General features: G+C 38.4%; 1 protein-coding gene across 1 annotated transcript in view; it reads right to left on the reverse strand.

Moving 5' to 3' along the window:
- Positions 1-3,512: 3,512 nt before the first annotated feature.
- Positions 3,513-14,877, reverse strand: part of mRpL3 (mitochondrial ribosomal protein L3) — a 62,733-nt gene continuing 51,368 nt past the window's right edge. Inside the window, exon 9 of the mRNA XM_090382390.1 lies at positions 3,513-3,811. Within this exon, the coding sequence (XP_090238516.1) occupies positions 3,557-3,811 (255 nt within the window). The 3' untranslated portion in view covers positions 3,513-3,556. The remainder of the gene's footprint in view (positions 3,812-14,877) is intronic.

The following is a 14,877-nucleotide window of genomic DNA, read 5'->3' on the forward strand; positions in this document are numbered from 1 at the left end:
ATCTGAGAGTAATTGTGCAGTCAGATATGAAGTTTTCTGAACAATGCAGATAGTTTGTTTGTTTCTTTTTTGGTTTTTAGGAGCAGTAGCAGCTAAGGCCATATTGCTCCGGGATATGCGGTGGTCATTCCCTGACCTTTCCGCATCCTCTGTATTTGGTGGTGACGGGTCTAATCAAGAAGCATGTGCTACGTACTGCTGCTCCTTCCCACCTGGCTACGGAGGCGCCTAATGCAGATAGGGAGCCAGAGCAGGTCATGAGGTATTGTCAATGATATACAGGAATTTTGCTAGTAGGGAAAAGAAGATGGTTATCCCTATGTATAAGGCAATGGTCGGGCCACATCTTGAGTACTGTATTCATGTCTGGTGGCCTCATTTTAGGAAGGATGTACAGATGGTGAGGGGAATGAAGGGGTCCTCTTACCAAGAAAGGCTTAAGTTCTGCAAATTGCAGTGGCTGGAGTCTAGGCACCTGTGAGGTGATCTGATTGAGGTGTATAAGGCCTTGATTGGGTTGAGTATGCTAAATTCTGATGGGATTCTTCTGCTTGCTCAGATTATGAACCTGAGGGAGCATAAATTCAAACTGAGTAAAGACAGTTGTAGAAGAGATGTGTGGAAATTTGCCTTTAACCAGTGATGTGGTTAATTGCTGGAACAAGCTTCCACCTATCATTGTGGAAGTTGATAGCGTAAATAAATTCAAGGAGGAACTGGAGAAACTTTTAGAGGAAATGGATGCGTGAAATTGTTTTTTTTTTGGCTGATGTTACATAAGCTCATACACTTGATTTCTTGCATCACATGCCTCCATTACTACTGCTACTATTACTACTACTACTTCAGAAACAAAGACAGCATAAATCATCGGTGGTCTTTTTGGAATTCTGTGGAGGGATAGAAATAGATCAATTTTGACAAACTGAATTCTTAACTCATTATATTAATGAGTTTTATAAAACTATTAAAAAAGAAAGTAAATATAATTTGCAGATATGCAATATTTTAAAGTAGCTAAGATACCTCAGATCACAACTTGGTTTCTTCTGCAATGAAGTTTTCTGGTTTCTCTCTCTCTCTAAATTGGAACGATCTGTGTGACTTCTATTCCTCATTAATTTGGTTGTATTACTGTTTTAAATCTTCCAATCCTAATGTTTGCTCAGATTGTGTCAGTGAAATTATTTTTGTAGGGATGAAATACTTTATTCCGAATTCCATCATGAAAACTCTCATTATTAATCTAAACCTTGGTTTTTCAATGCTGTTCAAGATAAAAATGTAGCTTATCACAATTGGCTTGCTTCCAAATCTCTAGCTTCATTTTCTGCCTACACTAAAGCTCACAACAATTGTTAAATAATTATTAATCAATTCAAACTCAATTATGAATGGTCCTAAGAGTAGAAAACTCACTCCTTGTTCAAATGCTAATTAAGCCTTGTTTCTTGTTAAAGCTTTTGGCCACAACTTCTGTCCATCTACACTTCCAACTCTGTTATAACTTGACAGTCCCACTGCATTCAGCTAGAGATAATGCTTACTTATTAGCATCCTACTTTCATCTAATTCCTGTACTGATGATCTCAGTAAATCATTTCCTAACAAATGCATTATCGTAGAAAACACACTCTACTAAATACTTCCCGTGGTCTTTTGAAAGAAGGACATTAAAAGAATTCTGAAAAATCTTTATGCCACGAAAGCTCCAAGTCCTGATGACATTTCTCCACTTGCTCTCAAAACTGTGCTTCTGTTTGTGCTCCCATTTTTCATCCCTTTCTACACTTCCATTAGTATTTTATCTTCTGCTTGGAAATTTGTCATATCCAGACAGTTCCTAAAAAGGATGCATATTCCTCCTGTCCCCAATTACTGCTCCATCACACTCCTTACCTGTACTCTTTCCAAAGTAATGGAGAAATCCAATAACCACAACCTTTTAAATTATCTTGAAACCATCCATCCGATGAATGGTCACCAATATGGATTGTGTCAGTGTTGATCCATTGGTGATATACTGGCTTATGTTACTTATGTTTAGAGAAATTTGTTGGAAAAGTGTGGTGAAACTCAACCAGTTGCTCTTGAGGTTTCCAAAACTTTTGATTGTTTCTGGGATAAAGTCATCTAAAGAAGTTCCCATGTTATGGATTGCCAATTGTTTGCAATTGGGTAGCCGTTTTCTCTCTGACTGTTCACTGCAGGTGATGGTAGATGGCTCTATCGTCTAACTTCTCAACTGATGTCAGTGTCTACCCAAACTTCAGTTCTTTCTCTCATTCTTTTCCTCTCATATATTAATAAACTACTTCCACTGATTGGAACTCCTACCCACATGACAGCATGTTGATGACAGCACACTACATGTATTCCATCATCCAATTTGAGAAACTTGCCTTGCACAAACAGTTTCAATTTCTAGAATATCCATTAACAATTCCTTAAGTGCTGATCTCGAGATAACTTTCCAGTGAGGCAGGAAAACTTATTTAACTACAATTCTTTCAAACCTCATTTCTTTGAAGAAAAAAAAACAAAAACAACTCAGATTTCTAAACAAGATCACAAATCTCTTTTGGGGATTACTTTGACTTCTAATCTCTCTTGACATAAGCAAATCAAAAATATTTCTTCCTTTGCAGCAAAAAGAAAAAAAAACAAAAAAAAAAAAAAAAACAAACAAACCGGTGCTATCTCTTTTCCTGTTGGCACTACTTTTCTTTTAAACTAACTATTGCTAACAGGAGAGACTTTTTGCAGTGATGGAATACGCTTAATGGGAAAATATATTCTGATGCTATTAGGTGGGTTGGAAAACTGCTAGCTTCAGATGATACACAGACTAATAGATTAACTAGAGCTGGAGGCAGAAGTGAAAGTGATTGTTGCACTGTTTCTATTGGAACACACAGCAGCCTGGAAAGCAAGGTGTTGGAGATTTCAAGCCATGCTGTGGTTCATCATGAAACAAGTAAACACATGGGCAGTGTTAGGGTAATTAAGAGTAAGAACAGGTGCATGTATATTTGCATACATTAATGCCAGGAGCATAGTAAATAAAATTGATGAAATTGAAGTGCTGATTAAGTCATCAAATGCAGACATTGTAGGGATGCAGAATACAAGGAGTACAATGTGTACAGAAAGGACATATAAATGATATTAATTAAAAATTATTTAAAACAAACAAACAAACAAACAAGTAAACATGTGCCAATTGGTTTCTTTCAAGGATTGCCCAGGAAAATATCATAATGCAAGAGAAAAAGCCATGTTTTTCAATTTAAATTGGCCCATTCCCACACCAATTTGGCAGATGTTTCAGATGTATGTACATATAAAACAAAGATGACATAAATAATAGGCATATCATCATCAGCTGTATCTTCAGAATTATATATATGAGGGATAGGAATAGATCATTTTGACAAGCTGAATTCTTAACTCATTATAATAATGAGTTTCATGAAACGATTAAAAAAGAAAGTGACAGGACTGCAAATGTAAATTTGTAGACACACAATATTTAAGCTAGCTAATTCATAATACATTATTTTGCTTCCTGCTCTGCTGGAAATTCAATGGTGGGATCAGAAAATACATGAAGTTCACCATCATACAACTCTTCTGGCAAAGGCTCCTTTTCCTGATGAGGAAAATATGTTGGGAAAGGTGGTGGGTTTTCTGCAGTGTGTTGTCGACGGTAAAGAGAACTGTCCATAATATGCACATAACTGAGAGTGTAACCTGGAACTGCTGGACCATGGACCCATATGACATTATGTTTGGTGTTAATCCTCCAGATCTAAGCAGAATGTAAAAAAAAAATAATTAAAAAACTAATCATTATAACTTAAAATATCTGATTTTATGATATATTCAGAATTCTTATCCTAAATTAAACAAATGGATTATGAAAAGTTTTTTCATTTAGAATAATACTGCAATTCTAATAGCTTGGGTTTAACATAAAAAAACTAACAATAATCACAACAGGACAAAAAAGAGGATAGTATCATTATTCAGTCATACACCTCCCATATTTAAATATTCATTTATTTATTGTTATTTTTTTTGCACATTTTGGCTGTGCCAAAATTTATTGTTTACTGCAGAGTGTGTGATGGATTGGTTTAGTATTAGTAAGGCCAAATGATGCAAGGAAGCACACTTTTTCAGTATGTACTGGTGCTCAAAAGTTAAGGACAAACACAAAATTGAAAGTAAAGCAAAAAATTTAATAGGATATGATGAAATGTCAATAAGACTTTCATTTTAATACATCTTAGTACAAAATGTGGACAAATTTCAATCTGAAATGACTGTTATGAATTACTTCTGGAGTACTAAAATAGAGCATGACAATAATCAATGGAAACACAAGCTAATCAAGTGTGTGATCTGTGTAGGTAGCAATATGGGCATGAAATCAACACCTCATGCTGAGAATGAGCTTAGTGCTACAGGTATTAATACCCATTCTTGAGTAAGGACTGATGCAAGCTCAGTGAAGTTCCTGAGAGGAACTGTGACTGAAAATTAACCTGCTAGAGCATTCCAACTTTTCTCTATGGAACTGAGGGCTGGAAATCTGGTTGACCATTCCATACGAAATATACTTCTCTGAAGGTGGTTTACTACGAGAGTTCTGTGCGGACATGCATTATCACTCATTAAAATAGTCTGGAATAATTGCTCCTGTAAAATGGTGAACATAAGCATCAAGAATCTCATTGAGACCTCTTCCCTTACAGCTATGAGAGTTCCTCATAGAAACAAATGAAAATCTGTACAGCCATTGACAGTGATTCTAGCACACAACCATTAAACCACACCTATAATTGTGTTCTTTTCTGCAATGCTAACAGGGTGAAATCTTATTCCGTTTCCTCCAATGAAAGTGCATCAAGAATCTGATTGAAGGCTGTATTGCAACTCTCCAATGAAGAGCATCATAGCCCATTGCTTGTGGGTCTAGTCAACATGCTGATGGTGCCAATTACAGCTGGCTGCTGTACACAAGACCTCTCGTGATGAAGCCTTCTATAAATGATATGCCCGGATACAAACCACCTTGCAGATCCAGCAGACCCTGAAGAAAACTGCCATACTTCAAAGTCTCTGTAATGCAGTTACAGTTGGATAATGATCATCGTGGGTAAAGGTGAGCCATGTAAATTATCTCTTCAATAAGGACTCTGCATACAATGATGAGTTACTTTCAGCCACCTGACCATTCCAGCTTGACACTGTCCTGCCTGTATTTTCCTTATTTCTCTTCACCTCAAAGAATTATCTGCATAGTGTCTTTGATATTGACTGAAATTTGTGGGGTAAAGGGAAGGGTTTTTGCTTTCGTAAACGCAACTATGGTGGTCTGAGACAGTATTTAAATTCTATACAGTGGGACCAACTGATGATGTTACCAACAGCAAATTCAAAATGGGAGGCATTCAAAGAATTTATCCTGGAAGCTACGAAGCTTTACATACCAACTAAGAAATATTGTTAAAGGTTTAGGCCTAAATGGATGTCAGATGAACTAATGAGACATATGGCAGAGAAGAAAAATGCATGGGATACATATAAATTAATGGGTGACATGGAAGCCTATGATAGATATAAGTTGGTCTGTAACGAAGTCACAAAGGAGATTAGGCAGGCAAAGGCAGATTATGAGAAATTTTTGACAAAGGATGCAAAGAAAAACAGCAACGAGTTCTTTACCTATGTAAACAGGGATGAATTAGATTGGTCCACTGGATATTGATGGTTCAACTGTTGATGATCCTACTCAGGTGGCTAACAAACTAAATACTTGTTAACAGGAGAGACTACTTCTACAGGGATGGGATACACTTAAATAGAAAGGGTGCAAGAATATTTGCTGATGCTATCAAGGCAGTGTTAGGTGGGTCGGAAAACTGCTAGCTTGGGGGAGGACTAACAGATTAACAGTAGTCACTGGCAGAGGTGAAAGTGATTCTTGCATTGCTTCTATTGGAATGAGCAGCAGCTTGGAAAACAAGATGCAGGATATTTCAGAGATTGCTGGGAGCCATTGTGGTACAAGAAAACACATGGGTTGTGTTAGGGTAGCTAAGAATAGGAACAGGTGCATGTATACTTGCATGTACACCAATGCTAGGAGTTTGGTAAATAAATTTGATGAATTTGAGGTATTGCTCAAAACTTCAAAAGGTAGATATTGTTGGGATATCAGAGATGTGGTGTCACACAGATATAAGGAATGCAGAACTGGAATTTGGGGAGTATAATGTGTACAGAAAGGATAGACAGGATAGGAAGGGAGGAGGGGTTATGCTATTAGTTAAGAAACACATAAAATCCAAGGAAGTGAAGCCGGTCGACACTGCTGGACAGTGCAGTGTCGAGTCAGTTTGGTGTGACATAAGCATTGGGAGATCAAAATTGAGAGTAGGAGTGTGCTATAGGCCTAATGAGTCTGATGAGTATAATAAGAAACTGTACAGGGAAATAGAGTGGGCCAGTAAATCAGAGAGTCTTATAATGGGGGATTTTAATTTCCCAGATATTGACTGGAATCTGTGGGTTGGTCACTCACACACTAGCAAAGCTCTTGTGGATTTATTGGATGATTGTTTTCTACATCAGCATGTTCGGAAGACAACTAGAGGGAGTAATACTCTTGATCTGATTATCAGTAGTGATTCTTCATGCATTAAGAATCTGAAGATAAAGGAACAACTAGGTGGCAGTGATCACAGTGTGCTGAAGTGGGATTTACTCAAAGAGGTAACTACCATCAGTAAAGGGAAGTGTTTTTGCTTTTGTCAAGGCGACTATGATGGTCTGAGACAGTATTTAAATTCTATACAGTGGGACCAACTAATGATGTTACCAACAGCAAACTCAAAATGGGAAGCACCCAAAGAACTTATCTTGGAAGCTACTAGGCTTTACATACCAACTAAGAAATATTGTTCAAGGTTTAGGCCTAAATGGTTGTCAGATGAACTAATGAGACATATGGCAGAGAAGAAAAATGCATGGGTTACATATAAATTAATGGGTGACACGGAAGCCTATGATAGATATAAGTTGGTCTGTAACCAAGTCACAAAGGAGATTAGGCAGGCAAAGGCAGATTATGAGAAATCTTTGGCAAAGGATGCAAAGAAAAACAGAAAAGAGTTCTTTACCTATGTAAACTCTAGAAGGAAAGGTATGAATCAGACTGGTCCACTGGATATTGATGGTTCCACAGTTGGGGATCCTGCTCAGGTGGCTAACGAACTAAATGAGTATTTTGCATCTACATTCACACATGAGAAGTTATTCAGGAAAGGGAATGCCAGAGGTGAAGTAAACTCTGGCAGTGAGCTAGATGATTTTGTAATAACTGAGAGGATAGTGGAGGAGAAATTGTTGAGGATAAACATAAAAAAGGCACCTCGGGTGGATGGGATCTATCCAGTGATATTAAAGGAGGCAGCAAAGGAAGTAAGCAAACCCTTAGCCATAATTATGAGAGCTTCTTTGGACTCAGGGGAGATACCCATAGACTGGAGATGTGCAAATGTGACCCCAATTCGCAAAGGAGGATCAAAGGCTGACACAAGTAATTATAGACCTGTGAGTTTAACTTCCGTTCCAGGAAAATTAATGGAGGCACTGGTTAAAGAAGCACTGCAGGATCATCTAGACAAGACTTCAGTTATAGCTCGGATACAGCATGGTTTTGTTAAGGGAAAGTCTTGCCTGACCAATTTGATTGGATACTATGATGCATTCACAAAAGAACTGGATGCAGAGAATAACTTTGATATTATATATTTGGATCTTAGAAAGGCTTTTGATACTGTTGCACATGGAAGACTGCTGCGCAAATTGGAGCAGTGTGGCATTGGAGGCAAATTGCTGCTATGGATAAAGGGATTGTTGAGGGGATAAGACAGAGAGTGGTAATCAATGGACACTGCTCATCGTGGACTAATGTTATTAGTGGAGTCCCTCAGGGTTCAGTGTTGGGTCCACTATTGTTTTCTGTATTTATAAATGATATATCAAGCTTAATGTCCAAGTTTGCAGACGATGCAAAGGTTGGCAGGGTTGTTAAGGACACTACTGACGCTATGCTGCTGCAACAGGATCTGGAAAGGTTGAGCAGATGGGCTGAGAGGTGGCAAATGAAGTTTAACATTGAGAAATGTAAAGTACTACATATGGGAAACAGCAAACCCAGAGCAACGTATCAACTCTGTGGTACTACACTGACAGTGGTAGAGAATGAAAAGGACCTGGGGAGTAATTGTGCAGGCAGATATGAAGTTCTCTGAGAAGTGCAACCAGCAGCAAGAGTAGCTCATGGTGTCTTGTCAATGATATACAGGAATTTTTCTAGCAGGGATAAGGTGGGGATTATTCCCGTATATAAGGCAATGGTCAAACCACACCTTGAGTGCTGTATCCAGGTCTGGAGGCCTCATTTCAAGAAGGATGTAGAGCTGTTGGAACAAGTACAGAGAAGGGCAACAAGATTAGTGATGGAACAAAGGGTTGCTCTTACGAAGAAAGGCGCCTCAGTAGCCAGGTGGGCAGGAGCAGCAGTGAGTGGCACACGCTTCTTGATTAGACCAGGGTTCGAGCCCGTGCCCACCAAATACGGAGGATGCGGAAAGGTCAGGGAATGACCATCACATATCCTCGGAGCAATATGGCCTTAGTTGCTAATTCTCCTAAAAACCAAATAACATCTTACGAAGAAAGGCTTAAGTTTTGCAGATTGCAGTGTCTGGAGACTAGGCACCTGCGAGGTGATCTGATTGAGGTGTAGAAAGCCTTGAATTGTTTGAGCATTCTCAATGCTGATGGGATTTTTCCTCTTGCTCAGAATAATCACCTGAGAGGGAATAAATTCAAATTGAGGAAAGACATAGGATAGATGTGCAGAAGTTTGCCTTTAGCCAGTGGGTAGTTGGTTTGGTTGGTGGAACAGACGTCCATCTTTTTTTGTGGAAGTTGATAGCCTAAATAAATTTAAGGCTGAGCTATACAGGTATTTGCAACGAACGGATGGGGTGAAATGGGAGTGTTTTTTTTTTTTTTTTTTTGGCTGATGCTGTGTAAACTTGCTTTATTGCATCATATGCCTCTACTAATGCTAATATTTTCAAAATGATGGATATCTTGAAATTGACTGCTTTATCAGGTTATATGGTTCCATACTATAAAAGGTTGTGCATTATTTTGTTTACAGGATTAATGCCTTAACTGCAGTGTAGTTTGGAAAAAGTTTCAGGGAAACATTCCAAGGTGCCTCCGTAGCCAGGTGGGAAGGAGCAGCAGTGCATAGCACACGCTTCTTGATTAGACCGGGGTTCGTTCCCGTCACCACCAAATACGGAGGATGCGGAAAGGTCAGGGAATGACCACCGCATATCCCGGAGCAATATGGCCTTAGTTGCTAATGCTCCTAAAAACCAAATAACAACAACAAACATTCCAAGCAGACAAAAGACTATTACTGTTTTGAAATTTAATGCGGGGCCAATTAGAAACCTCAAGAGAGGAAGAATTAAGAATTGAGATAAAGATCTGCTGAGTTGTATATGAGTTGATCCATTCTCAAAAAGACTTAGATTCAAGTGATTCTATAACATGTGATAGCAAATATAAATATGTACATTTTTGTAGAATGCTTTAAGGATTTACATGTAATAACTCTTTTGAGAGACAAAAACATTTTTTTATAGCAATGAAATTCACATTTATATTGAAGGATTTGTTAACAAGTCAGGATTTCATATTTGGGAGAACCAAAATTTGTATATACATTTTGGTAATATCAACATTATATAGTGTGCATTAAATTGAGACTACATCTCGAGCCTATACTTCTTAACTTTTTCTGAAGTAGGTATACATATATGAGATGAACTATCTGAAAAATTATGATGCTTACCAGCAATTAGGATGGATCTCCTTCAAAGTATTCTCCTTGACATTGCATACTTCAATTTCAATGCTTCTGTATCACAGAGAGAGGGTCAAGTAGGTTGTGCACAGACTTGTTTATGCTCTACCCCAGTAGTTCCCAAAATTTTGTTACTTCAGTCACTCTTGAGTTATGAGATGCTATATACATACACACTTAAAGAATACTCTGCCTATGAACCCACTGAAATTCTAATTTCACACCACACCAAGATGCTGAAACACATTGTCTGAAAACAGTACAATATATTTCCCAATGGTGTACTTGTTAGTACCATATATGTGTAAAAAAATAAAATACATAAAAAAAGGAATAAGCAAATAAGAAAAGTGAGAGAAAAAAATGGGTAAGAAAAGTGCAAAAAAAAAGGGGGTGGGGAGAAAAATAAGGAAGAGGTTCAAGAAAGATCCACTGATAATCAGAAAAATCCAATAACCCTGATGAATATTAGTTTAGTGATAAAATTAATGGAGAAACAGAAAGAGAAGAGTGAATAAATAGAAAAGAAATAAGGAAATGAAATAAATCAAATTATAATTATAAAAAAAAACATGATACAAATATACTACAAAAGAATATTGTTGCATAACTTACAACCTTGGTGTCTTCTTCAAAGGGTCAACCAATAAGATTGTAGGAAAAGATGACAATATTATACCTCTGTTTTGGATGCAAAATACATGCCAAAAAGTTAGGTCAAAACAAAAGTAAATAAAAAATGAAAACTGAGTAAATTTATATTAGAGTTTTAATGCATGGGTAATGCACAAACATCATCTCTACTACCAAGGTGGTTTTAATGCATCATTTTAATTATATTTCATATTGTGAATACCCTCACAATGAGTTGCCATGGTATTGCACTAACTGAAATAAGTAATGCTTCACCTATGGAAAAGACTACTGTTACTAATTCTCGGCGGATACCACCACCCAGACGGCACCGTTTCAAGGCTTTTTGGCCCCTGTTTGGTGGGTGAGTAGGTATCCTGTTGTTGCAATAGTTATGAAGCATAACTATATAACCCAGTTATGAAGTATAACTCCACAATATGAGAGATGCCTCATGGTGTGCATGGTTACTTATTTGAGGTAGCGCAATACCATGGCAACTCTTTGTGAAGGTATTCACAACATGAGATATAATTAAAACAATGCATTAGAATTAGCATGGGCACATGATGCAAGAAAGCAAGCTTACATAGTCAAAAAAAAAAAAAAAAAAAAAAAACGACACACACCCCCTTCTCATTTTACTCATCCACCCGTTCCAAATGTTGTATAGTTCTGCCTTGAATCTGTTTAAGCTATCAACTTCTACAACAACAGATGGAAGTTTGTTCCAGCAATCAACCACCCGCTGGCTAAAAGCAAACTTCCACACATCTATCCTACAACTGTCTTTCCTCAATTTGAATTTATGCCCTCTCAGGCGATTATTCTGAGCAAGAGGAAGAATCCTATCAGCATTGAGAATGCTCAAACCATTCAAGGCTTTATACACCTCAATCAGACCACCTCACAGGTGCCTAGTCTCCAGACACTGCAATTTGCAACACTTAACCTTTCTTTGTAAGAGCAACCCTTTGTTCCATTCACTAATCTTGTTGCCCTTCTCTGTACTCGTTCCAACAGCTCTACATCCTTCTTAAAATGAGGCCTCCAGACCTGTATACAGTACTCTAGGTGTGGCCTGACCATTGCCTTATACAAGGGGATAATCGCCTCCTTATCCCTGCTAGAAAATTCCTGTATATCATTGACAAGACACCGTGAGCTACTCTTGCAGACTGTCTGGACTGCTCAGAAAACTTCATATCTGCCTGCACAATTACCTCCATATCCTCTTCACTCTCTACCTCTGTCAGTGTAGTACCCCACAGTTGATATGTTACTCTGGGGTTACTGCTTCCCATATGCAGTACTTTACATTTGTCAATGTTAAACTTTAGTTGCCATCTCTCAGCTCATTTGCTCAACTTTTCTAGATCCTGTTGCAGCAACGTACTGTCATTAGTGTCGTTAACAACTCTGCTGACCTTTGTATCGTCTGCAAACTTGGACATTAAGCCTGATATACCATCATCAATATCATTGATGAATACAGAAAACAACAATGGACCCAACTCTGAACCCTGGGAGACTCCACTAAAAACATTAGTCGAAGAAGAGCAGTGTCCATTGATTACCATTCTGTTTTCTAAGAAGGATGGTTGAATTGGAGAAGACAGAGAGTGGTAATCAGCGGATATTGCTCTTCGTTGACTAATGTTATTAGTGGAGTCCTCCAGGGTTCGGTGTTATGGGTAGCAGTAACCCCAGGGAAATGTACCAACTGTGTGGGGTTACACTCAGGGTAGTGGAGAACGAAAAAGACCTGGGGGTAATTGTGCAGTCAGTATTGAAATTCTCTGAGCAGCGCAAACAGGCTGCCAGAGCAGGAATTTTGCTAGCAAGGATAAGGAGGTGTTATCCCTTTGTATAAGGCAATGGTTAGGCTACACCTTGAGTACTGCATACAGTTCTGGAGGCCTCATTTTAGGAAGGATGCAGAGTTGACAGAATGAGTACAGAGATGGGCAACAAGATTGGTTAGGGGAACAAAGGGATGTTCTTACCAAGAAAGGCTGAAGTTCTGCAAACTGCATCATCTGGAGACTAAGCACCTGAGGGGTGATCTGATTGAGGTGTATAAGGTCTTGAATCATTTGAGCAAGCTCAATGCTGATGGGATTCTTCCTCTTTCTCAGATTACATGCAAGAGTGCTTCCTGATGCTATCGAGGCAGTGTTAGGTGGGTCGGAAAACTGCTAGCTTGGGGGGAATTCACAGACTAAAAGGTTAAAAGTAGCCACAGGCAGAGGTGAAGGTGATTCTTGCACTACTTTGATTAGAATGAGTAGCAGCCTGAAGTGAGGGGTGCTGGGGGTTTCAGGGACTGATGGCAATCATCATGAAACAAATAAATATATGGGATGTCTTAAGGGTAACTAAGAATAAGAACAGTGCATGTACACTAAAGCTAGAAGTACAGTAAATAAATTTGATGAATTTGAAGCGTTGGTCAAGACATCAAAGGTGGATATTGTTGGGATATCAGAGAGGTGGTGTCACACAGATATAAGGAATGCAGAATTGGAATTTGCAGAGTACAATGTATACAGAAAGGAGAGACAGTAGGAAGGGAGGAGGGGTTATGCTGTTAATTAAGAAAACATAAAATCAAAGGAAGTGCATCCAGTTGACATAGATGGACAGACAGTGCAATGGTGAGTCATTTTTAGTGTGACATAAGCACTGGGAAAGCAAAAATAAGAGTAGGAGTGTGTTATAGGCCTAATGACTTGAATGAGTACAACGAACAATTGTACAGAGGAATAAAGTGGGCTAATAAATTAGAATGTCTTATAATGGGGGATTTTTGTTGTTGTTGTTTTGGTTTTTAGGAGCATTAGAAACTAAGGCCATATTTCTCTGAGAATATGCAGTGGTCATTCCCTGACCTTTCCGCATCCTCCGTATTTGGTGGTGACGTGCTCAAACATCGGTCTAATCAAGAAGTGTGTGCTACGCACTGCTGCTTCTTCCCACCTGGCGCCTGGGGGATTTTTAACTTCCCAGATATTGAGTGGAACTTGTGGGTTGCTCACTCGCACACTAGCAATATTTTGTGGATTTATTGGATGACTGTTTTCTCCAGCAGCATATTCGAGAGGCAACCAGAGATTGTAATACTCTTGATCTGGTTATCAGCAGCGATAATTCGTGATTATGAATGCAACCACTAGGTGGCAGTGATCACAGTATACTGATATGGGATTTACTTAAAGATATAATTACCATCAGGGGCAAGGAAAGGGTTTTTGCTTCCATAAAAGGTGACTACAGTGGTCTCAGACAGTTTTTAAATTCTGTACAGTGGGACTAACTGATGATATTACCAACAGCAAATTCTAAGTGGGAAGCATTCAAGGAATTAATCATGGAAGCTACTAGATTTTTCATACCTATTAAGAAATATTGTTCAAGGTTTAGGCCTAAATTGTTGTCAAATGAACTAAAGAGACTTGTCAAATGAAGTGGCAAAGAAGAAAAAGGCATGGGATTCATATAAATTATCAGGTGACACAGAAGCCTATGTCAGATATAAGATAGTCTGTAATCAAGTCACAAAGGAGATTAGGCAATATGAGGGCAGATTACAAGAAATCTTTGGCGAAGGATGCTAGGAAAAACAGAAGGATTTCTTTACTTATATAAACTCTAAAAGGAAGGGGATGAATCAGATTGGTCCACTTGATGGTTTGACTGTTGATGATCCTGTCCAGATATAGCAAACAAACTAAATGAGTATTTTGCATCTACATTCATACATGAGGAGTTATTAAGGAAGAAAAATGCCATAAGTTTATCAAATTGTAACAGGGTGCTTAAGGATTTTGTAATAACTGACAGCAAAGTGGAGGAGAAATTGTTGAAGTTAAATATAAGAAAGGCACCTGGAGGTGGATGGGATCTATCCAGTTTTATTAAAGGAGGCAGCAAAGGAACTAAGAAAACTCTTAGCCATAATTATAAGAGCATTCTTGGACTCAGGGGAAGTCCAAGAATTGCACATCTCCAGTCTGTGAACTTGTGGACTGGAGTTGCGCAATTGTATCCCCGGTTCACAAAGGGGGATAGAAGGGTGACACGAGTAATTACAGACCAGTTAGTTTAACTTCTGTTCTAGGTAAAATAATGGACTCATTCGTTAAAGATGCATTGCAGGATTATCTAGACAAGACTGCAGCAATTATTCAGACACAGCATGGGTTTGTTAAGGGAAAGTTTTGTCTGACAAATTTGATCGGATACTGTGATGTGGTTACAAAGGAACTGGATGCAAAAAA

This window comes from Mastigoproctus giganteus, chromosome 10, assembly GCF_048544385.1.
Source record: "Mastigoproctus giganteus isolate SK-2022 chromosome 10, ASM4854438v1, whole genome shotgun sequence".
NCBI lineage: Eukaryota > Metazoa > Arthropoda > Arachnida > Uropygi > Thelyphonidae > Mastigoproctus > Mastigoproctus giganteus.